Source organism: Corvus hawaiiensis, chromosome 2, assembly GCF_020740725.1.
Source record: "Corvus hawaiiensis isolate bCorHaw1 chromosome 2, bCorHaw1.pri.cur, whole genome shotgun sequence".
Lineage (NCBI taxonomy): Eukaryota > Metazoa > Chordata > Aves > Passeriformes > Corvidae > Corvus > Corvus hawaiiensis.
Window position 1 is genome coordinate 118,760,925 of NC_063214.1, and position 22,908 is coordinate 118,783,832.

At 43.7% G+C, this 22,908-nt stretch overlaps 1 protein-coding gene across 1 annotated transcript in view; it reads right to left on the reverse strand.

Moving 5' to 3' along the window:
- Positions 1–1,350: 1,350 nt before the first annotated feature.
- Positions 1,351–22,908, reverse strand: part of UMODL1 (uromodulin like 1) — a 49,599-nt gene continuing 28,041 nt past the window's right edge. Inside the window, 9 exon segments of the mRNA XM_048293571.1 lie at positions 1,351–3,468; positions 5,017–5,224; positions 7,758–7,845; positions 10,434–10,593; positions 11,412–11,648; positions 12,769–12,911; positions 13,729–14,186; positions 17,274–17,487; positions 21,952–22,064. Of these exon segments, the coding sequence (XP_048149528.1) occupies positions 5,037–5,224; positions 7,758–7,845; positions 10,434–10,593; positions 11,412–11,648; positions 12,769–12,911; positions 13,729–14,186; positions 17,274–17,487; positions 21,952–22,064 (1,601 nt within the window). The 3' untranslated portion in view covers positions 1,351–3,468; positions 5,017–5,036.

The following is a 22,908-nucleotide window of genomic DNA, read 5'->3' on the forward strand; positions in this document are numbered from 1 at the left end:
GCAGGGAAGGGAATTTTCTACCTGTGGATCAGGGAAGCCATTAGGCAGCTCTCTGCTCTAGGCTTTGACTAAATCATAGCCAACATCATGGTTTTAGCTCACTTGCAGCCAAACTTTCTCAGTTCCTTTAACTTGTTTCCTTCCGCAGCCTGCAAGAAAACTCTCCAAACAGGCATTAAAAACCAGTCTTGTTTATATTTTAATGGACGAGGAAATTTTCCAATTATCTCAGCTTTTTCCCAACCCCACTGGGGCCAGAATTTGGCAGCATTATGATATGGGGGAAAGGAATAGTGATGTTTTGCATCAGGTGTCAGCAGTGTTGTGTTCTCAGTGAGCAATGGGGACATTGGACACGCACACCACTGGCCTGAAGTGGTTCTTAGGAAACAGTGTGAGAAGTCAAAACTAAATCTTCATTTCTATGTATTTTTCATCCATTGTTTTAAATAATTATTTAGAGCCAGTGCTTCGTTGAAAGAACAAAATATGGGCAATGCCAGATTGGAAAGGGGAAAAAGCAGCACGGGATCTGAAAGAAATCCGTGACACTCTTGGAATGCAGCAAGGGTAATTTCTTAATCCAGGTGATAGTGCAAAAAGAGAGGAAGCATTACTACACCTGTTGCTTACCAGCATAGATAAAATAAATGTTGGGGGCTTTGTTTATATTTAATTATGTTTATATGTTTATATATTTATTTAGTTACATTTATGTTTTTAAATGGTAGAGATGTCAATATTGGCGTGACAACACCCTCGTGGGTTTCACAAGTCTGAGGTATATGGGCCAGGCAAAGAGTCAGAACATTGAATTTTAGAAGAGCAAACTTGCAGTTATTTAAGGAATCAGTGGATGGGACCCCCTGGACAACTTCCTTCAGGGATAAAGGAGCTGTACAGAGCTGTCCACTCTTTAAGAACCTATTTCTGCAAGCAAAGAACACTCAATTCTTCTTTTGGAGCACCTGTCAGAACTGTGCAAGTTAAACACCTAGGGAGGCTGGTGTGACAGTAGCTTCAGATTGAATCACCACGTCGTTGCAATGCATTGCAATAAATTGGACTGGGAACATTAAATATTCATTTGGTTGTCTGCTAAAAAGCATGAAAAAGTATGTTTACCCTTTGTAAAGATGAAGAAAGAGACCCTTAGGAAGTACATGTACGTAGTTGTTGGTAACTACAGTCCACTGGGGTTTGGATAAGGTCCTGTGTCATGTTTTCAGTGATGTCTGAACATTATATTGATACTTGAATGGTTCAGAAGCTGCCACAGCCACCAAGAGCATCATCCTAATACCTGTGACTAAATCACACAGGAAAACATAACAGCACAGAAGTCAACAATAAGTTACAAGACTGCTTTTATTAAGATACCAAAATTCCTATAAATAGACTCAGATGCAAATAGCAGTTTCTACTGAGCATGCAAGGTATCAAATACAAGCAACTGGTTCACATTTAATCCTGAGGAGTAGTGCTCAGCTTTTGTAAATGGCACAGCTCCACCAAAATAAACAGGCAGATCTCTCATCCTGTCACCTCCAAGAAGTTCAGGATTGTAAGTACTAAAAACTAGAAAAATATTTATAGTAAAATAGCTGATCCTGTCACTGAGTGCAGAAGGCAAACACAGGTCACATTTGACAGCAAGCTGAGCAAGAGTTAAGAGACTCCCACATAACAAGAACTAATGGTTTTGTTGTTGCCCAAAGAAGTTGTGGACTCCCCACCCCTGGAAGAGTCCAAGGCCAGGCTGGATGAGGCTCTGAGCAACCTGGGATAGTGGAAGGTGTCCCATGGGATGGTCTTTAAGGCCCCTTCCAACCCAAACCATTCTATGATTCCACGTTCATCAGACTAAGACTGAGAAGATAATTTACAGTTTCACCACTTACAACTAAATGGATTTTTGGTTTTTTAGATCGGGATCTGGTAACTCTTATTTCCACAAGGAAAAGGCAAGTCAGTGTCTTACTCCTTACAGAGTCCCTTGAGTCTAAAGCAGAATGCAAATGATTACTCTGAAATTTATTGATGTATTTAAAAGGTATATATAAAAGCTCTAAAATCAATCACTACAACCTTTTGCAAAATGTGAAAGTCTTTTACCCAGTAATCTTACTACCTAATAGAAATTGGACTAGGAAGATAGAAAAGCCACTTTCTTGTGCTATTCTGTACCAAAAAATCAGCACTTAATGCTATGCCCACTAGAAACATTCATGGCTTCAAGCTAAGGACCAATTCCCACTAAGAGTTAGTTATAATGGTGTCCACTGAGCTTAAGGAGGAATTAGTTTGTCTATAAATTACTGAGTTAGATGTGACCCAGGCACAGCAGATTATCACTGTGTAGGAGGAGTGAGTGCAGCAAACAGAACCAAGGGGTGCTGGGACAGGTTACTGACTCCTCTTCACCCCCCATCTTCCAACACACTCGCTGAGGTGGAGATTTGGGGCAGCAGGGAAGAGCAGCCCAGGAAAGAGCCCTGCAGGAGATGCTGACTGCATGGAAGAGATTTTTGCTCCAGTTTATCCAGCTGAACAGACTGTGGTTGTACCCAATGGACCATGTAAACTGAGCCTGTGCTGCTGCACTGGTGGTCTTGCAGCCAGGAAAAACCCAGGTCAAATTTATAACTCTATGTTTGCAATTGGAGAGCTCTCTCTTAGGTGGGCAGCACTGTGTGGCCTGACTGCACAATCATTAGGGTCTAATTAAGCAGAATACACAGGTACCAATTGATTTATCTGGAAAAACATGAGCTGCCAGCAACAAAAATAGTTTCTTTTTTCTTTTCTTTCTCTTCCACTGAGTCCTTGTCAATTACAGAATGAATAAAATTTAAAAACTCATGCTGAAGGACACCCTGAGTAGGTTAAGCCCCAGATCCACAGTGGCTTTTCCTTACTTGGTGGCAAATCCAATGCTTGTTTCCCATCTTCTGTATACTTAAGGCGTTGCACAATTAGGTCTTCAACGCTGTTGCAGCTCAAAGTTTCAACCTCACCCTAAGTAAATAGTGAGTTACAAACTGAAAAAGAGATCTTTATAGGGGTTTGCTGATTTACTTTCTCTAATATCTATGGAAACATGCAGCTTGTCAATATTAATGGCACAAGTGATGCTAACATGGGCACATAGTGATGTGTCACAGTGAGAAGACAGATCTTGGAACTTGAAGAGAGAACCAGAGGTCTTTGTTTTCTTCCCTTCTATTTTATCCATGGACAAACTACCAAAATTCACTTCAACCTGGAGCTGTTGTCACAAAGAGTTCTTAGGACACCAGGGAAGAACCAGATTGCTAAGAAAAAAGAAGTGGAGGGGGGGAAAGGGGGTATAGGAACCTTTTATATATGACATTAATTTGGAAAAGTCAGTGTTGTGTAGAGCAAGGAGAGCCAAATGTTGAGTGAAGACAAACTTGCAGTTCTCCATGTGATGAGACATGATCCCCACTAGGAAAAAAAATAAAAATCAAATTAATCAGGATTGAGACAGGTGATCAACTACCTTCCAAAGACAGTAAATACAGAGGAAAGAAGAGCTGAGCAGCTCCAGCTCCTAAAAGGAGCCGTTAGCTGAGACTCCAACATGATGTATAAGCGTTATGAGCCTGCTAATTCCTTTATGCTACAATCTCTTTGCACAACTCCAGAATTCCCATTACTATGAGGTATTACTCAGGAGAGCAGAATGATGAATGCAGGAGGAGCCATTCTTGCCTCTGGGGAGAGACTCAGAGGTTTCATGTGTAGGTTTTAATTTAATGAACCTCGATATGCCCTTTATGCTGGGTTTTGGCTCCATGGTGGGATTTGTATCCCTGATGGAACTACAGCTGCTGGAGCTGTACCAAGGAGTCCCAGGTACCTTCCCTTGGGACTCCTGACCCATCCAGCCCTTAGGAAGCCACCAGAGCATCACCCTCACCTGTAGCCATCTCCCAGGAGCTGCCCAGAGATGGATAATAGGGTGGTCTGTGGGATGAAAGACAGGGAAATACAGCTAAATGTGACTATTCAAGATTTACAAGCAGGAAGCTGGGACAGCATTCCCTGCCCTTTCCCTGTGGTGTATATAAAACATTACTGTGCTCGGTGAATTGAAATGAAATATCTGCAAATGCCATCGTGATGAATCCAGGGCATTGTCCTGTGTGAGGCCAGCACCAGGGAAGGGTCACTGACTAACTAATTCTGGCAATAATGGCAAATAAGCCCGGGAGCAGAGTCCGACCCACAGCAAACATCCTTGAGCTGTGAAGTAGCGTTAGGTGTTGTTTTTCAGCCTGCCAGCTTTCTCACTTCTCTCTCCTCCTCTTAAAGACACAAGCATGCAAATGATGGTGAGCTGCCAGAGCACACTAATTTTACAGAAAAAGTGCTGAATCCTGTGGTATCCTGGAAAAGTGTTGAATTCCCAGGTTTCAGAGGCAGAAATGTGGCAGTGGTTAAGTCTCCTCAGAGCCGTCTTTTCAGACTCTCTGCAGGCACACGTAAGCACTGCTTATGCATCATCAATATTTCAAGCTCTCTATATTTAACATCCCACTACTTTCTCAAAAAAATCTCAAAAAATAATAATTAAATCCCAGCTTTTGCAGAAAGGGATAACTTCTGAAGAAAATTTATAAAGAGAGTGGTAAAGTTTCTCTCCTTTATTATACTAATCACTGGTTTAAACCCAAAAATTATATGGGTTTTTTTTTGTGGAAATGCTTATTGGTGTTTTCTAAAGTGATGTGCCATTTACTCAGACTGAGATCAAAGCCATGAAGGAAGATGAAGGACACAGTGCTGTCTTCCTCCTCTTACAGTCTGCAGTATTTGAAAACAGGGAAGAACAGCAGGAATTTCTTTCTTACTTATATGGCCTTTACCCACAGCAAAAAGGACAGCAGGTTCAAACACTCTCAAAATAAGGATGATCATCTACAAGTATTTCACCATCTCAGGAAGAGATAAACAGGTAAGAAATGTAACTGATCATAGTTCAGTACTTACATGTGGTAATCTGTGAATCACTAATCATAGAACACTTGGTAGCTGAAGTTGTCAGACTTGATCCTGAAGTTGTATCTTCCCATCTTTCGCTGGTACTGGAAAATGAGAAGGGTCACAACTCCCAGCACAAAACCAAACACAGCAAGGGCTATGAGGACAATGTACCAAATTCCCATTCCAGCCTTCTTCTCTCTCTTCATACCAGATGCTAAAAAAAATAATAATTAAAAAAAAAAAATTAAAAAAATCAAGAAGTGAAAGAAAAAAGCTTTGAAATTCCTAAATCTTTTACTGGGGAGAGAAACAGTTGCCTACAAATTGGCCAACATGCCAGTACAGAACTGTGCTACAGAAGTGTATCAGCCTTCTGGGGAGGGTGATTCTCTTGGAAAGGGTGTGAGAACAGTCCATGTTCTCTTTTTGCATACAAGTGTAGAGTCCTTGCAGACATGAGTGTGATCTTCAGCTAAAATAAGAATTAAAGAATCAGTGCTGGTGACTTTTTGAAATGCTGCCTTACCTTCAGAAGGACTTTAGAGGTGAAGCATTCTCCTACCTTAGTCCTGCCTCCATCCATCTATGATCATACAAATGACTGCATTTGCTTTTATCATATATGTAACTGCTCTTCAAACACAGAGTATTGGGGGAAGGATTCTCTCTGTGTGCTGGGTCTCTAAGCTCCCAGCTGAGCCAGCAGAGGTGTGTCTGGGGTGGTCACTGGAGTCACCCTGGCTTGGTCACCACGGGTTCCACTCTGCACCTGAGCAGTTATTTAGAGCCAACTGCGCAGCCCAAAGCTGTCTGCAGTGTCTGCACGAGTCTGGCAGACAGGGCACAGGACCTGCAGGAGACCTGTGCTCTGCTGGAATAGCACCCAGACTCCGAGGGGGAGGAAAGAACAAACACCAAGTGCCCCAGTGTGGGCAAGAGTCAAGTCCCACGTTGCCAACTGCCTCCCAAGGCACCACAGACCACAGGCAGAAAGTGTTCTCCTGGTTCACTTTTAGCCACTTCCATATGTTTGTCCAAATCTGCAAGCAGAAACCCCTCTCCCTTTTTCATTGTGCCTCTCTTCATGTTTGTGCAAGTTCTTGTAATTCCTTCTTGCAAAGGCTCGATGCACCTACAAAAACATGCATTTGTTTGCTTACATTTTCAGGACAGCACTTGTTTTGCCATGCACTTGTGTGGTGCCTGAGGTACACAGAAAACAAATACCACTGTACACATGCCTACAATTAGGAACAAGATTTGTGGCCAAAGGGCACTGCTAGCAACCACAGAGGTCAGTAAGAGCAGTGTCCAAGCTACACAACACCCAGGGCATCATTCTAAGACAGGGCAAAGCAGTGCTGTGTAATATATTTAGTCTTATTTCTGAATTTCAGCATAAAACAAAGGAATAAAGCAGAACATGCACAGTGGAAATGGCAGCCTGCAGCCAGACACAGACAGAGCAGGCCCTCCTGAGGATGTGGAACAGTGGCTTTTGCTGTAACATGTGACCAGGTGTTGGCAGAGCAGGTAAAGCTTTTTCATGTTTCACTGCAGCAGTTACACCTGTTTTACCTGACATCATAATTCACGTTGTCTCCTTCAGCACAGAGATGTAGATCACTTAAAATGTGGTGTGAGTATCCAAATTGGACACAGGACACAGCAGCCAGTAGTGCTACCTTTGCCTAGAAATCAACATAGTACAACCCAAATAAAGCTCCCCTCACCAGAGGCCCTTTAGGCAAATGGCCATTTTTCAAAATTAGAAATGCATCAGGATCTCCAGCAAAAATGGGAGTGAGAGCTACTTGTTGTAAGAGCTAAACAAAGAAAGCTGCATTAATTACTTTTTTTTTTTAATAACTAATTCAGAAATGAGCACTGAGGGCCTATTTGAACAGACCGTGTAATGGAAGAAAAATACATTCTTTTAAGTCAGAGTCAGTTCCTAGGTCCAAAAGAACATTATGAACTGTCTACTCATGGTAGCCACATGTTAAGACTCTGATATTGGTGAGCCAAAACACTCTCAGTGAGTGTTTTATGTTAATAAGTTATAAATGTAAAGCTGGAGGGGACCAAATGACTGAAAACATGAGAGACCCCAGGTGCCCTGGAAAGCATCACTCAGATTAAATGCAGAAAAGGCAGGTGCATAACAAATTAGACCGTGCTTGTCCATAGTGCTGCTGTTTGCCCTCAATTAACCTGTGCTGCACCAAATTAACCAAAGGTGCTGTGCATCAGCTGGGCTCTGCCACTTCCCCTCACCGTGGTAATGAAGTCAATACCAGGGAGCCAAAGGAAACACAACAATGAAATCTTTTACATCCTCCGATCTGGGACTTCAGAGCCCAAAATAATCGCAGGCTAACAGCAGTGTAAACACTTGGAAAACCGATTGCAATCTGAAAGATCGATGCTGCTTTCACACTTCACAATTGAAATAATTGTTTCATTTTGTGGTTGTTGCACTTGCTACCCTGTGCAAACAGCTACACAAAGGCACTTAATCTTCCCTTCTACATTCCCTTGACAGCCTGACAGTCCCTGCTCCGAGGAGGGCACGTGCTTCTCCACGCTGCCACATGGCTCCAGCAGGAATGCCTGCTCCCAAGGAATAGAGAGGGGCAGAAAAACCTTGTGTATCACAGGCCTTCAGGTTCCTTTGCCAGTACAAAATAATCTTGGCATGATAGTTATGCTGTGCCCCCCTTTTGAGGCATCTGTTCGCAACTCACCAGCTGATTTACACAGGGGTCCCCAGGATGTTCTGTGCAGGGCGATGGTTTCTCCAGCCTTCAGGAGTCGAGCCCTTGCATGGCATCTCTGCAATGATCAATTCAAACTCCAAAAAGTCATGTGGCTTACTAATTAAAAATACAAAGCCTTCTGATGAGCTTGCGAAAGCCCAGTGCTACTCTCACCATCGGGCTTTTGTTTCTTAATGTTATGCTCTGTTAAACTGAAATTAGCATCAAAAGGAAGTCCAAAAGAAATGGCATCAGGGAAAAATCAGTATAAAATCTGTAATTAGTCACACTGGAACACACTGCTGTGAACAGACATTTCGCACAGACAACCTTTTCATTAACTTTCTGTTTATTTTAGAGAAATCTTATGAGAGAATAAATTTATCACTAATGCCAGGGTTTTGTAAGCACTTTTGCTTGGATGTTTCTCCTGCCCATGGCAGGCACAGCAGATACTGCAACCAGCACCAGCAAAAGCAGCAGCAGCTTTCAGACCCTGACGAGCCACATGTCATTCTGAAGCTACCCACAACTTCAGTGACATGGGAACAACTAATCTGGGAACTGCAAGTCTGGAGTCCCTGTCCTGTGGGATGTTGGGGGTCAGCTGCTTTAGCTCTGTGTGAACAGCACTTGCACATGCATTTTTTGCACACTTCCTTTTTTTGTTTGCTACCTTATCATTTTAAGTTGCAGCCTAAAGGTCTCTGATGGGAACCAAAACCTACTGGCATTATTCAAAAGATACTTTTGAATAATGGATACTGGAAGGGCAAAAAATCCCCAGAGAAACTGCAGCATCATACCACGATCAGCAAAACCAGTGGGTGTCTTACCAGCTTGTGTACTCAAGAATGTCTCACCAGTGTTACCAGTCTGGCACTGGAAAACCTCTACAATCCACTGCCAGCAACAGTGCCTGGGTCAGCCCCCAGAAAAATACCCGTGGGGTTATTTATGACTTTGGCCTGCCCTCAAATAGCTTTCCCAGGTAGGTGGGTCTGTTAGAGAACACATTTATGGAGTTGCTCCCTGATGACAATGATTTTTTGGTTCCACATGGCCATGGAGCAGCCACGTTCCACCAAACATCTGCATGGTGGTGGCACATCCCTCCTCTTCCCATTCAAAGTCATGTTTCTTACTCATTTCTTACAACTCTTCAACTTGTCTATTTTTTTAGCTCTAAACTTTAGAGCACCTTACTCTCTTCCACAGAGAAAACAAAGAATAAATAGACTAAGAGGAAATAATACAAGATGTAAGTCTCAGTTTTGTGGGTAAAGAGCTGCATGAACTAAACCTGCCCTGAATGAAGTCAGTCTTCCCCAGAGTAACAGATAAGAAGGTCAGATGCCAGACTCAGGGCACTTTCCCAGCCATTTTTACATTATTTACAAATATCCTCCGTTCTTGCTCATCTTCCTTGATCTTTGCATCTTCTGCAGCTCCTCTCCCCTTCTTTGGAAAGCCATTGCTCACCCTGTGTAGACGTGCCTGGTGCTTGTCTTTCCCTCATCACAGTTTAACCTCAATCTAAGACACTGAATTCACTGACTTTTCATAGGGGTAAATTTTACATAGGAGAAAGAACAATGCATCATATATATTTATATTCATACTCAGCTGCAAAAACTGGAGCCATCTTACCATTGTCAGTCATGTTTCCTGTCCCTACTTTTTTTGTTTTTTTTTTTTTTTTAATCTGGAGGAAGCCTTATACTTTGAGAAAGGAAACAAGCATCTTCTGGTAGCCTTTTTTAATCTTTTAGGAAGAGATCATTTGCTTTATAATTGGTTTGAACTGTGTAATTTAGAGCTAGAGGAAAGTGTTAAACAATGGGGGAACACCAAACTGCTAATGAAAACATCCTTGATAGAAAAAGAGCCAGGAAGGTTGGCAGAGGAAGAGGAGAATTCTCAAGTGTCTGCTAGTAAGAAAAAAAAGCCACCAGTAAAACATATTTTTTCTTACTTCTATGTTAGCAACACATTTTTAGATAAAGTTGTGTATCACTTACTTGGAAGAGAAAATAAACAAAGCAATGCTTTGTAGCACAGACAATTAAAAACTGCAGTTCTTATCAGGACATGGCTTGGTTTATTGCTTTAAAAAGTACTCAGGCTTTAAAAAGCCATAGTAAACTCTATTAAAGTCACAGCCCTAGAAACTTAAAGACACTGAGCTTCCTTTCCTGGCACCTAAACTCTCAGCTGAAGAAGCAAATCTGCAAAGGGAAAAAATAAAAGACAGAAAAATGTATAAATTTACTCAGACATTCTTCTGACACCGCTACTCTGGGAGTTCCTATTTTATGACACATCCATCTCAGCTGATACTTTTCCAACCAGCCTAATTTCATGGCTTTTTAGTCATCCCTTTGTGCAGAGGTGAAAGGTCCAGTTCTCGGGTTCCCCAGCTCTGTGCAAGCTCCATGCTTTTATCTAGGAGGATGAGGAACGGGAAGAAAGACTGACACTTCCATATGGCTGTAGTGTTTCCCCACTCCTCTCTGCTCTCAGCAGAGAACAAAGGAAACCTCAAGAGTTGTTTTAAACCCTGTTTGGAAACATTACTCCTTCCATTGCTTTGCAGGACTCCATATGGCACTGAGAAAAATATATTTTGGGGGGAAAAACGGTGTGTTAGAGCAAAACACTTACAGTCCTGCAGGCGCTTCCTGGTGTCTCCATACAAATACGAATCCTGCAGTGTAAGTAAACCACAGAATTGTTGACAAAGGAAAAGATTTTCATCTTAAATTGTGCTTTGCTCGAATTCCCATTTTCCAGCAGTGTGGTATAAGTATTGGGGATGGGACAGCTGAAAAGGGAGACAAAAAACACACAGAGCAGTTAAGGCTAGAGAAGGCAGGTTGTGGTTATAGCACAGAACTTGGGTTTCAAGGCTTTCCTTCCTCTAGGAAGTCAGAGCCAGACCCTCCATGAAGCAGTTCTGGCAGTGCAGTGGTGATAAGGGGCTGTCTGCTGCTTTATTCTCACAGTAACCAAGTAGAGATTTGAGAAGTGGTTGGAGAGTTGGAGAAGAAGGGAAAGAGTAACAGAAAGAAGGATTTAAACTTGGCTTCACCAAACACAAATTGAAAGAACATAATATTAAAAGAAATAGGTTTTTTTATTGAGCAAAAGGATTATCCTATATTTTAAGGTGGCAGGTGAGCCCAAGGAATATGACATTGGGGTGAGATCAGAGATCAAGACAGGAACAAACCTCCTCTTTCACCAGAGGCTGTGAAATATCATGTGTGAGGAATCAAATAACCTATTTCTTCATTGACAAGAGGCACATAAGCTCTTGGTAAAGCTGAAACCAGAGGAATCTCTGAACCACAGAGAAGGAGATGAAGCACCCACTTTTCAAATGCTCTTTCACTACTGACTGCCAAAATCACCTTCAAGTGTTTTCCTCAGGTCAGAAGCACAATTCCCTGATAAAACTGTAGGGAAGACAACAAAACTCAAGAAACTTCCACATGGCCCTTCGAAATCCCTTTTCATATCTACCTTTCTTGCTCAAAGAAGGTGTAACCAGGCCAAATGCAAAGGGACCGTGCATGTGAATGATGAGAACACACGCAAAAGGCATTTAAAATACAACATGTACCACTGACATTGCTGTACCTGTTGCTGATAAAAACAAATGACAGGGGATCCACTGAATTATTGGTTGGAGTGGCCCAGCAGTCAGTGAGAACCACCTTGAGCTTGCTGTCTGCCCTCTGCATCCCCACTTCGATCAGCACGTCCTCACTGGCAGAGACGCTGAAATTTTGGGGGATTGGGGAGTTTCCAATAAACAACTGCATTTCTGTTCTGAAGTGTCCTGATCCGTGCAAATCCTCAAAGATGGTGTAAAGTCTGAAAAATCAATGATCCTTCTTTAAAGACCAACAATTTGACTGTAAGTTTCAGCAAGTCATAAATCAGTGCCTGTGACTCCACACATTTAAATAGCGAAGGGTTATCTGCAGTCCAGGGTGTCAGGACACTGTTCAAAAGGAAAGGTGAAAATGCATCGAGTTTTCAGCTGGGAAGGTAGAGAGCATGGAAACACAAGTGGGAAAACCCAAAGGGTAGAATGTCTCAGCAATTCAGATAGGGCAGAGAGAAATGCCTGAGCGGAGCAGAAGGGGAACAAGACTATGACCTCTCTGAAAGCTCAAAATAAGGACAGTAAAAGCTTTGTGCAGAAGAGAAGAGCCAAAAAAATGAGACAGGGCAAATCTGAAGAAAAAGTGAAAGGCATGAGAAAATTATAGAGCTCCAAGAGAAGTGGCCTGACAAAGACTTTGCTGAGGAATAGAAAGGAAAATACAATCTCTGGACAGGGCTAGGAAACAGAAACTGGGTTTGGTGCCAAGAGTTGAAGCACGATGATAGGCAAGAGAGGAGGTGCACTTGTATGAAGGGAGAACACTCCCCACGAGAGCCAAGTTTGTGGTGTCACATTTTTCTATGAGCACGGCTTTGATTTTCTGTGAAGTGTGGCTCTGATTCCATCTTACTTGAAGATGGGGCTTTCCACAAGAAAAAAGTATTTGCATGATGTATCTTCTGGTTTTTCAAGTTGACCAAATAAGGATTTGTGGGGGGTTAAAAATTGCCATTCTCAGAAGCCACACAGCAGTCTGCAGGCCCCCATCAGTGAAAAGATACATGATATGTTCCAAAAGCAGGAAAATGCTGTTATTTCTACAAGGGATTGCCCAGGAAGGCAAAGAGGAGTCAGGAATTCTGACTCCTGAACCAGCAGTTCCCAAAGCTTTATTTTCACCTGTGGTTTAGCCAGGTAAAGGCCAAGCTTGTTGGAACTCCTGGCACATTAGTTGGAGTAGGAGAGAAGCACATAGCAGGGATCTCCTGAGCACAGCACTCTCAGGATGGCAGACTGATCCAAGAACTGTCACTGGATACAGCTACAGTCCCTGGGAGTTTTCCCAATGCAGCAGCATTTCAAACAGAGAGAGTTGTTCCTCACCCTTCTGCAGTGTACCCAGAGGAAGTCAAGACATCATTCTGGAACACACAGTGAATGGGACTGGCAATGTTCAAGTGGTGGGTTATTCCCTGAGCAGAAACCTCATTCCGAAGGGTGGTTTTCACTACTGTAGTAGTCATGTTCTGCAGCACAGAAAGGAGAAAGCACAGCTTGTGAACATCAGTGTTTCCAGGGAGGTAGCAGAGCTTTCCATCTTCAGGTGCTTGGGTGTTCCCCACTCTCCTGATGGCAAAAATCAAACAGATTAAACCTCCAGTATCTTTCTTGCTGCACAGGGAGACAATGAAAATCCACCAGTCTTTCCCCTTTTCCTTTTTACCATATCACAGAATCATACAATCACAGAACAGCTTTGGCTGGAAGGGACTTTAAAAATCATTAAGTTCCAAACCCCCTGCCACGGGCAGGGACACATTCCACTAGACCAGGTTGCTCAGAGCCCCATCTAACTGGGTCTTGAACACTTCCAGGAATGGGGCAATGATCATTGCTTAGCAATGGTCATTGCTCCAGAAGTGAATTTCTGTACCTAGGCATGATCTGAGCATAGCCAGTGGTTTGGGGTCCGAAGGGAGCTAGCACTCTTTGTCCCCACACCTGGTAGCAACTGAAGTATTTGTCAGCATGAGACGATGAAATTGCTTTTAAGAAAAGACAGCTGCAAAGGGAACCCAGAAGAGGCATGGTAAGTGTCTCTCAGTTTGGAAAGGCCCTTGAGTTTTGCTGCCTGACCTCAAAGAGTCCCCTTCTCATTCGTGCTTCTCATCACACACTGAGAGGTAATTTTCCATCACAGGAAGGAGATTTCTTTCTCCAAAGGAATTTCAGCAACTAATAGACTGTACACCCAACTAAGGGTCTGCCACTGCCTCTCCCCTCCTGAAAGAGAAAAAAAAGTGTTCCAGAGCTTGTTGGCATTCCCTTGATCAGAGGACTTACGGTCTCAACTTGGGTGCCACAGTCGCTCCAGCCTGCCTGCAGCACAATGTGGGTGCCATTGCTGGTGCTCACATTGCAGCCAGGCTCCCCCAGGAACAGGGAACTCTCTGGGATAGACTCCTGCTGCAAGAATCTCTTCTGGATGGTGAGGACGATCCTCTCAATTTCACAAAACACACTCACTGCCTCTTTAATGGAAACCTCCTGGGCGGGTTTGACAAGGGGGACTGGAGATGCTCGAGGAGAAACATCAAGAGTTGCCATGGGATCCATGGTGAGAGGAGGCAGCACTGTGCTGGAGAACATGGTGTCCTCCAGAGCTTCATGCTCAGCAGGAGAGAAGTCCAGTGAAGCAGGGGAGGAAACACGAGTTGAGGTTTGCAAAGATGTCACAGGCAGAACTGTGCTGCTCACAGGTTTCTCATCCGTCACTGTTGCCTTCTGGCTGACGGGAAATGCTGAAGAGTGCCAAAAATAAAGGAACTGTTGTGATTTACAAGTTCAGATTGGTCTCATCAGGCAAAAGCAAACTCTTAGGAGGAAACTCACGGTTACTGGCAGGAAACTAGCTTCTTTGGTTCTTTTAACCTGCTCTACTTACTGCCAAAGCTGGGGCTTTTTTAAAAAAGGAGCCCAAGAGACATATAAAGTGCCCATCAGTAAAGCTGAAGTGCTTTATTTCCTGGGCAGCTGCAATAATTAATGTGTAACATATGTACATACAGCTTTTGGAAGATCAGTACTTGCACAATACCCCCCACTGGAAGTTGCTCAACAAGTGCTTGTATGGTTTTGCCTGGAGTTGTAGTAAACTGCCCAGTTCTGGCTGGGGGCATAGAAAGGAGTTTGATAAAAAACCTGGCCTCGTTTGTGACCAGTTACTACCCAAAAGATGGGACCTTGAGTGCTTTGGAAAACCCATTTTGGGAGAAGTGTGGGACAAACCTCCTGTGGCAGCCCCATATTGCACAAGTGTCTCCTCAGACTGATGAACAAATGCAGCAATCAGTAATGGTTCCAGGAAGAAAAAGTGGGCGAAGAGGGAAGCACAGGTTCAGATCAATGTGTGTGTCCAACACCCAACATCCAGCACAGGTCTGGGGTAATTCCCTGGTTACACCCTGAGTATTCACCCATTACTGACTGAGAGAGAATCAAGATAATAAACTCCATTTTCAGGGAAGCATGAACAACGTGTCTCATCGCTCAAAACTTCCCTTAAATAATTTTAGTGGCTTAAACATAAAAATACCATCTCTTTCCCAAACAATATATAAAATCTGTACACATACATAAATCCTTCTGGAACTGCCCAGCTTCTAGAAATGCCCCAAATGAAAAAGTTGCTGATTTGCACAATAGAGGAAAGAAAATAAAGTTGGAGCTCCTGCAGAGCTGGATTTCCCAGAAACTTGCTATCACATTAATATCTTAGTTAAACAAAACTGAACAAAGGCTGGTGTCAATTGACAAATCGCTGTGGCTTCAGTAAAAACGTTCTTTATCGCCGTGGTTACAAAACCAAATATAAATTACTGAAGAAGCCTAAGAGAATTTAGGAGATTAAAGACCCATCATACATCAGCTAACAAATGGCCTGAGGAAAGAGAGAAGCCAGAGGAATCAGCTCATACAAAAAGGTAGTTTGTAATACCAGCATTTCCTCCCTGCTGCCATACAGAGGTCAAGCCACCTATCAAGTACTTTCTGTTACCTTCTCTATTACCTCCTCTGTCCCCTCTGCCTCTGCTAATGAAAATCAGCAATAATCTTGGCAATCCTGTCTATTTTTTGAGGCAAATATGAGAAACAGAACTGTTAATAGAACCTTACAGCATTAAATATTAATATAGTACATTCTCATCCTGAAGTGATCAACAACCCAAGGGGATGCTTCTAACCCCAGGGGCCTCCTCAGTTTTTCCCCATTTCACACTCCTGAGGAGATGCTGAGTAAATGCCCAGCATGAGCGAAGTAGAAAGCTTGTGTGACTGGTCCAGGTTGCAGTCTAGTTGCTGTCTTAATTTTTACCTGGCCAAAATTTTCATTTTTGAGAGGAGAAACATGCTTTTACTTCTCTTTCTCTTTCCAAAGTCTAAAAACCAGAGCAAACCTTACCATAGGCAGGACTCAGAAAGCAGCACCAACCACTGCTCTATGGGGACCTGTCCTTGCAACAAGCCCTTTATTTTAGCCCAGGTTTGAAGGAGGCAAGCACTCTACAAAGCACTACCACAAGATAGTTGTGATCCTACTAATTCCCACGATAGGTAATTTCCAGATTTACAGCTGTGAGTGTAGCAGGCAAAAAGAAATATAGAGCAGAGCATAAACATGTTTCTGAAGTAATTTTGCATGAGATTCTTACTGACAGCTTATAACAACATTCTTTGGAACAACTGGGTCGTGTCAGGGATTTGGTAATTTTTTTGGAGGTGACTTGTGAAACAGAATTCAGCAGAAATCTCTTAGTCAGGAGACTAATGTTTCTTGTTACTTACCTCAATTACATACAAAAGGAAAGAAGTTGTAAAATCAGCCATCATGCTGGGCTTGGCAAAGAGTGGGCTTTCACCTGAAGACCCACAGGTGTGTGAGGGAAACAACTACTCCCACTGCAGAAGAATTTACATGTTCATTTACTTCTTGGGATTTCTGTCTCATGGAAAAATTATCAGTGCAAAGCACAGGATAATGTGTTCTTGAAGGATTTTAAACAGTGCTAGTTACAGCTGTGTTCAGGGACCCATTTCCACTGGTAGCTTATAAACCCCTCAAGTCATGACCACTTTTTCTAACATCTGATGCCATTATGATTTTTTGCCTTTTCTTTTATACCCCTGTTGTACCTTTTTTACAACTTCTGTATTCTCAGTGCTTTTTGCCTACATTCTTGGACTTGTTTGTCAAGCTTAGGAGAGTAAACATTTTAGAAGCTTCGTAGTTAGGGATCAGTGTGCCTCAGAGCCCAAGGTCCTCTCCAGAACACATTCTGTAAACCAAGAGAGAACCATCCAGGGGAAGGTTCCTTGGGGAGGGGGGCTCATTTGAGCCTCTCATTGGGGAATCTTTGATAGATCTGCTAACTAGTAACACCTATAATGTTATACCTGATCTATTGTGTGTGTGCACTGCAGTGTGCGTTGGAGTGCATTCAACCTGGACATGTGCACCTAAGGATCCTTAAAATAAATACAAAGATAAAATCCCTTTTTCCCTCCTAACCGTGTTTGATTCTTGATTTTAAGACCAGGAAAAGGCATCACATCCCCTTACCTTTTTCTCTCTAAAACTGATTCTGGATATAGGCAAAAAGACCAGTTGGTTTTATCCTTTTGGATCAGTGGTACCTCACTTCCTACATCACCTATGGGTGTTCTCTGAAAAACTTATTGGATGGATAAGCAGGAGCAATATAAGGAGAGAGAAAGGCTTTTCATCCATGTGTTTTACAGATGCTTTCACCTCAGAAGATACAGATTAATAATAGCCTTTGTCATCTGTCTAGTTCTGAAGAGCTACTGGGGCACAAGCTGCTCCTTACTGTGCATGGAGAGGCTGCTCCTGTCGATGGTGAAATAGGAGCTGTGTTCCAAGGCCTCACGAAAAGTGGTGATGACATGGTGGACATCCACATCTTCTGCAACCAGCAGATTGAAGCTTACCACTGTTGTCCCATTAGTAACACCCGTTACCAGCACTTTAATCAGACCAGCATCCATCTGCTGAAGCACCTCAAGGGGCAGAGATTTATGCACCTGGAATAAAAACAAAATGTATGTGGAGGTGGGCAGATGGAGCAATTACATTTCAGGCTGTGTACACTGCCCAGAAATGAGTGTTGTGCTTCCTTCTCTGGAGGGAAGCAGCAGAAAATTGACCTTTCGGTTTGTAACATTTTCATTCCAGAGCAGCTGAAGGATGTGGTGCATATTTAAGCATGAATATTAAACAAGCCAAGTGATTAAGCTATCTCATCTGTCATTTGGCACAAGACCTTGCCTCTGCTAACAGAAAGGGAGGGAGGAGGCTGCAGGGACGCTCCCATGTTCAGCCTCTCACAACGCCTCTGGGGAGAGGAGCAATCCGGTACAAGGAATTGCTGGTGGAAGTAAAGATTCTCCTGACACTCCACACTGCCTCAGAGGGCTCTCTCAGCCCAGAAGTGTTACGACTTAGAGCAGGTAACCTTCAAGCCTTGCTTTAAAGCTGATTTCTCACCAGAGCCAAGCAAAACCCACCTCTTTTTAAATGCCCAGACCAGGGTATTAAGGGGGCAGATGGGGGCTACACTGTGGCCACCTCCAACCACATCTTCCTCTGCATGATTCCTGCAGGAAATCTCTGGAGCAGCAGGGCTGGATTTCAGCCATGAGTTTAAGGCCAAGTTTATTTCAGTGGTAATGCTCGGGGATGCCAGCAGTGATTCCCACCAGGAAGAGCCCAGGGAAGAGGCAAGCACTGGGAGGCATCAGGAGAAGCATCCTTGTTTGCCTTGCACCCCCACACAGAGCCTGGTGCATTTAGTGCTGGATTCTCACAGCTTCTGCACCCCTTGTGCCCTGCCTGCTGTGCCCTACCCAGCCCTGACTTCCCTGCTGTCTGATACCCAGCCCTGAGGTGGTGCCAGGATTTGCAGGTGTCCTGCAGCCCTTTCCTGAGCCCTTTCCTGAGTCACCAGAGCTGATGTGTTTCTCGTGCTGGGTGCCAAGGTAACATGGCACAGAGCAAACCCCACGTGTGCCCCTGGAAAGGGCTCCCATGGGCCTGCAAGTCCCACACAGCAAAGCTTGGAGTGCCCCACGGAGCACGCAGGCAGAGCTGGGAGGATGGAGACAGCTGACTCCTGTCTAAAAACCTGGGCAGAATGTAGGTTGGCCTTGTCAGACCCAAAATCTCCCATTTCACTAAGACAGGGCCTCTTGGGCTCCTTTGACTCTTTCTTTCTGCTGTTTCACAAGCAGGTACTGGAATTTGGAGGTCAGACCTAAGTTTTCAGCTTTCATAGTTTTTGTCTGAAATTCTCAACATTACACACAGACAGCTGTGACATCCTCTTAGCCCACCCTGATTTCATCCTCTTTCACTGTCTATCCTGAAATTCATTTCATCAGTTCTTTTTTTTCACAGAATCACAGAATCACTTAGGCTGGAAAAGACCTCTGAGATCATCGAGTCAAACCTTTGGCCAATGCCCACCTTGTCCCCAGCCCAGGGCACTGAGTGCCACATCCAGGCCTTCCGTGGACACCTCCAGGGATGGGCACTCCAAACCTCCCTGGGCAGCTCTTTCCAAGGCCTGACCACCCTTTCCATGGAGAAATTCCTGCTGCTGTCCACCCTGAGCCTCCCTTGGCCCAGCCTGAGGCCGTTCCCTCTCCTCCTGTCCCTGTTCCCTGGGAGCAGAGCCCGGCCCCCAGCTGGCTACAGTGTTTGTTTGTTTGGTTTGTTTCTGTCCTTATTCCTATTTTTCCTCCCAAAGCAGGACTCGGAGCTTGAAAAGCGTCGGGGCACATTCACAGTATTTGTATTTAGCCACTAGGTGACACTACAAAACCCTTTAGCCAAGAGACTCCAGGATTTCCCAACAGGTACCACACCCTGGGTTGTCAAAATAATGCTTGATGAAGCAGGCCTAGAAAAAAAAGGGGGGAAACTGAACTTTTGGACAGAAATATGCAATATATAATACCCTTGAGTATGGGTTTTTCTTACAAGAGAAATTATCTTCAGGTCTGTCATTGTACCTGCAATTTCTGTAGCACACAAAGGAAACCTAAGCAGGGAATGCACTGATAGTCTGGTAACTGGGAATAAGTCAGTAAAAGGTAAATTAATTTGAACAGAAAACTGCATGAAGCCTGTTTTTTCACTCAGAGATTAAAAATCCCTCCCCACTGTCTGTGGTTTGGCTGCACCTTCAGGAAGAAGGAACCAGAGCAGACATCTGCCCAGCCACCATCACCAGCAGCTTCCAGGATGTGGATGTGGGCAAACTCAAACTAAAATAAAAGGGTGAAATTACATTGGAATAGTGAAACTTCCTTAATCCCTGTACCAACACTCATCCCATATTCAGATGGCTTTAACTGCAATCATTTTAGGTGCATTCAGCTACACAAACATAGGCTTTGTGCCTTCCAAATGAGGTGGTCACTTTCATAAGGCATTATCATTTATTAGTTTCACACCTCTTGTCACTCAGCTAAGTTTAAGACACCCAAATTCAAAACAAGCTTTCCACTTGGGAATTTATTGCACCTCAGTGAATGTGTTTTCAACTCAAACCTTTTGCTTTCCCGACTGATTTTCTTGAGGACAAGCCATGGTACTCTTTTTGGGGTGTTGTAAAACACAAGCTGAATGAATCCCAGGACTTAAATATTCTTTTACCTTTAGCCATGTTGTTTTTTAAGTTGCATTACAAGGAAGGTGGTGGAACTAACCTGGACAATGACAGTGCAAGTTGTAACATCAAGTTTTTACCTCCTTCTCATCTACTCATTATTTAAAGGATGATGTTTCCATTTGCTGTGCTGCCAATTTAACCACATGGCACTTAAGTGCTGGGGCTAAAGAACATTATACACATTAGGATTTATAAATCCTCTGAATTGTAGATGGTGAGTCCAAAGTTTAAAAAAAATCTCTGCCAAACTGTATTTAACTGGAACCTGAGAGTGCTTTTAAAGCTCATAAAACTTTCCTCATTTACTTTAAAAGACCCATTTCTGGTCCTCATAACCTGAAAAGAAAATATACAGATTTTTCTGGTCTCCTGAATTTTCTTTGGCATCTAGAAATGCAATATTTGTAATATTATTTACAGCAGCTATGCAATTATAGCCCATATACAGTGGCTCAGAGGTGGAAGGAATCAACACTAACACATCTCTCCAGCTGATCCACAAAACCAGAGTGCTGGGAAAAGGAGTTAGTTCCTTATAATCACAAGCAATCACTTTCTGCCTGAAAACTTGAGACCCAGGTAAAACTGACAAAAAACTTCGTTTTGTTCCTTTACGCAACCATTTTACAATTTTTCCTAACTACATTAGTACTCCTGATTTTCTGGACTAAGATACCTGACTGAACGAAGAAAATACATTAATTTCAGTCCATTTCAATACTGTGCTGTTCTGAAACAGCCTCGGGCAGAGCCTGGTGCTGAATGAGAGCGAGGTCAATGGAGAATTGCTCCCTTTTCACTTTGCTAATCACGTCACTCTCGTTTTGTCACAGTTTTTCTGATGTGACAGCTTGGGGCCAAAACAGCTCCAGGAAAGCTGTGCTCTCCTAACACACCCAGAAAGGTGCAAACCAGTCAGGACCAGTGGGAAACTGATGTCCAAGAAGGATAAATGGATCACCCTCTTCCCTCTCTGCAGCTGTCTGTGACCCCAGGCTGGGCTGGCCTGTGCCCTGTGCCCCTGTGCCAGCTGTATTCCAGTGGCACATCGTGGCTCTGTCCCCAGTAAGTCTGGGGAGGCTTCTGCAGGATTTGAAAATCCATAAAATTGCCAGTGATGGATTTATCACCACACTTATCAAGGCCTCTGAAAACACAGACAGTGAAGGGGAGATAAGGAAGGCAATAAAGCAGCCCAGCATAACCAGAAGTTTTCCAGGCATGGGTGTGTTTGAGGGAGCACCAGAAGGAGCAAACTTCTGATAAATTCACTACAATATTAGATTCTGTCAAAGGCAATGCCCGAGAATCCTGAGAGGGTTAAAGGCACAGCAGATATTATGTTGTGCTTTGATATCCTGCGCTCTAGTTAGAAGTGAGGGCAGAGGTGACTTTTCAAGAAACCACTCCCTTTCCAGATATGGGGCTACAAAATCCAGGATGATTACAAGAACTCCCAGCCTGGAGGTACTGCTGCAAAAGATAACAACAATCATTCAGCTAATTAGTATAGTGCTGTTCAGGGCAAGGGTATCAGAGCACTCTGTGAGTTCCATTAACTTTCCACCACACCCCTGGAGGAGATCAATAATTCAATATAACCAGGCATGAGAAGCAGAGGACATGGAGGCGCCAGAGAATCCCAAAATCCTGATCTCCCTCTAAAGATTCACACTCATCTCAGGCAGTCAGGGGAAGCCAGACCCTACAGGTGTGTCAAGTGACACACGAGTTATCCAGGCTTTGGGGGAAAAGACCATACACGGGGTTTTACTGAGACAGGTAACAGGTCACGTCCTCCTTCCCCACTTACTTCATCAACAAAGAGCTGTGCAAAGGTCTGATATTCCTCACTGCTTGTATTGCTAAAGCCTGGAAAGTATTCCATGTTTGTTATCCAAACTGTGCCACTAAGCTTCTGGAAGGCTGCAAAGTAAGAAAAAAGACAATTTAAATACGTGTTTTATGGACTGTAGTGCATGGACAGGTGTGTGACAGTGTCTAGCATTCCTGGCCACACGCATCAACTCATAGCAGCAGAAGGCCAGCCCTCTGAAATGTAGCCAAAACCCTAAAAGTCTAAAAAGAAGACATCCAGCATCTTAGTTTGCCCTGTCAGAGCCCCAGATGATTCTCAAGAAAGGCACTGACCTCCTGTAGGTCTTATATCTGCCAGCTCTGCCTTGGATGCTCTGGGATGTCTGAAATGCTGCTCTATTTGGGCACTGGAATTGCTCTCCCAGGCTCAGCTGGTTGTCCCACCAGTCCCTCCAGAGGGAAACCACTGCAGCATCAAGTCCTCCTTGCAGCCTCAGAGGAAGGCTGGGTGGCTGCCTGAGCTTAGACATCCACACCTTGGACAGCTGTGGTGGGACAAGATGAATCCCAACTGGGTGTACACATCCCCATTAATTCACATCTGCTGAATGGCATTAAGGCAGACTCAAACATTTTAGTTTCTTTCCTGATTTCTCTGTGTTTCCCAATATCTCTGGGTTTGGCATTGTTACTGTGGACACTGGAGGTGATCAGAGATGAGAGAAAGGGCTTCTCAAGGCATGGGTTGTACCCCTGGCATCCATTTAGTGATGACTGCTATCACCCAACACTGTGACCATTGCCAACAAATTGCCTTCACTCTGCCCCCAGCTCCTAACAAATCATCACTCCTGGCACAGCAAGACCTAATGTTTCAATGGTTTATATAAATATAGGATAGTCTTCACCCAAAACTTCCAAGAACTCTGCCATCTGGCTAAGGATTCAGTTT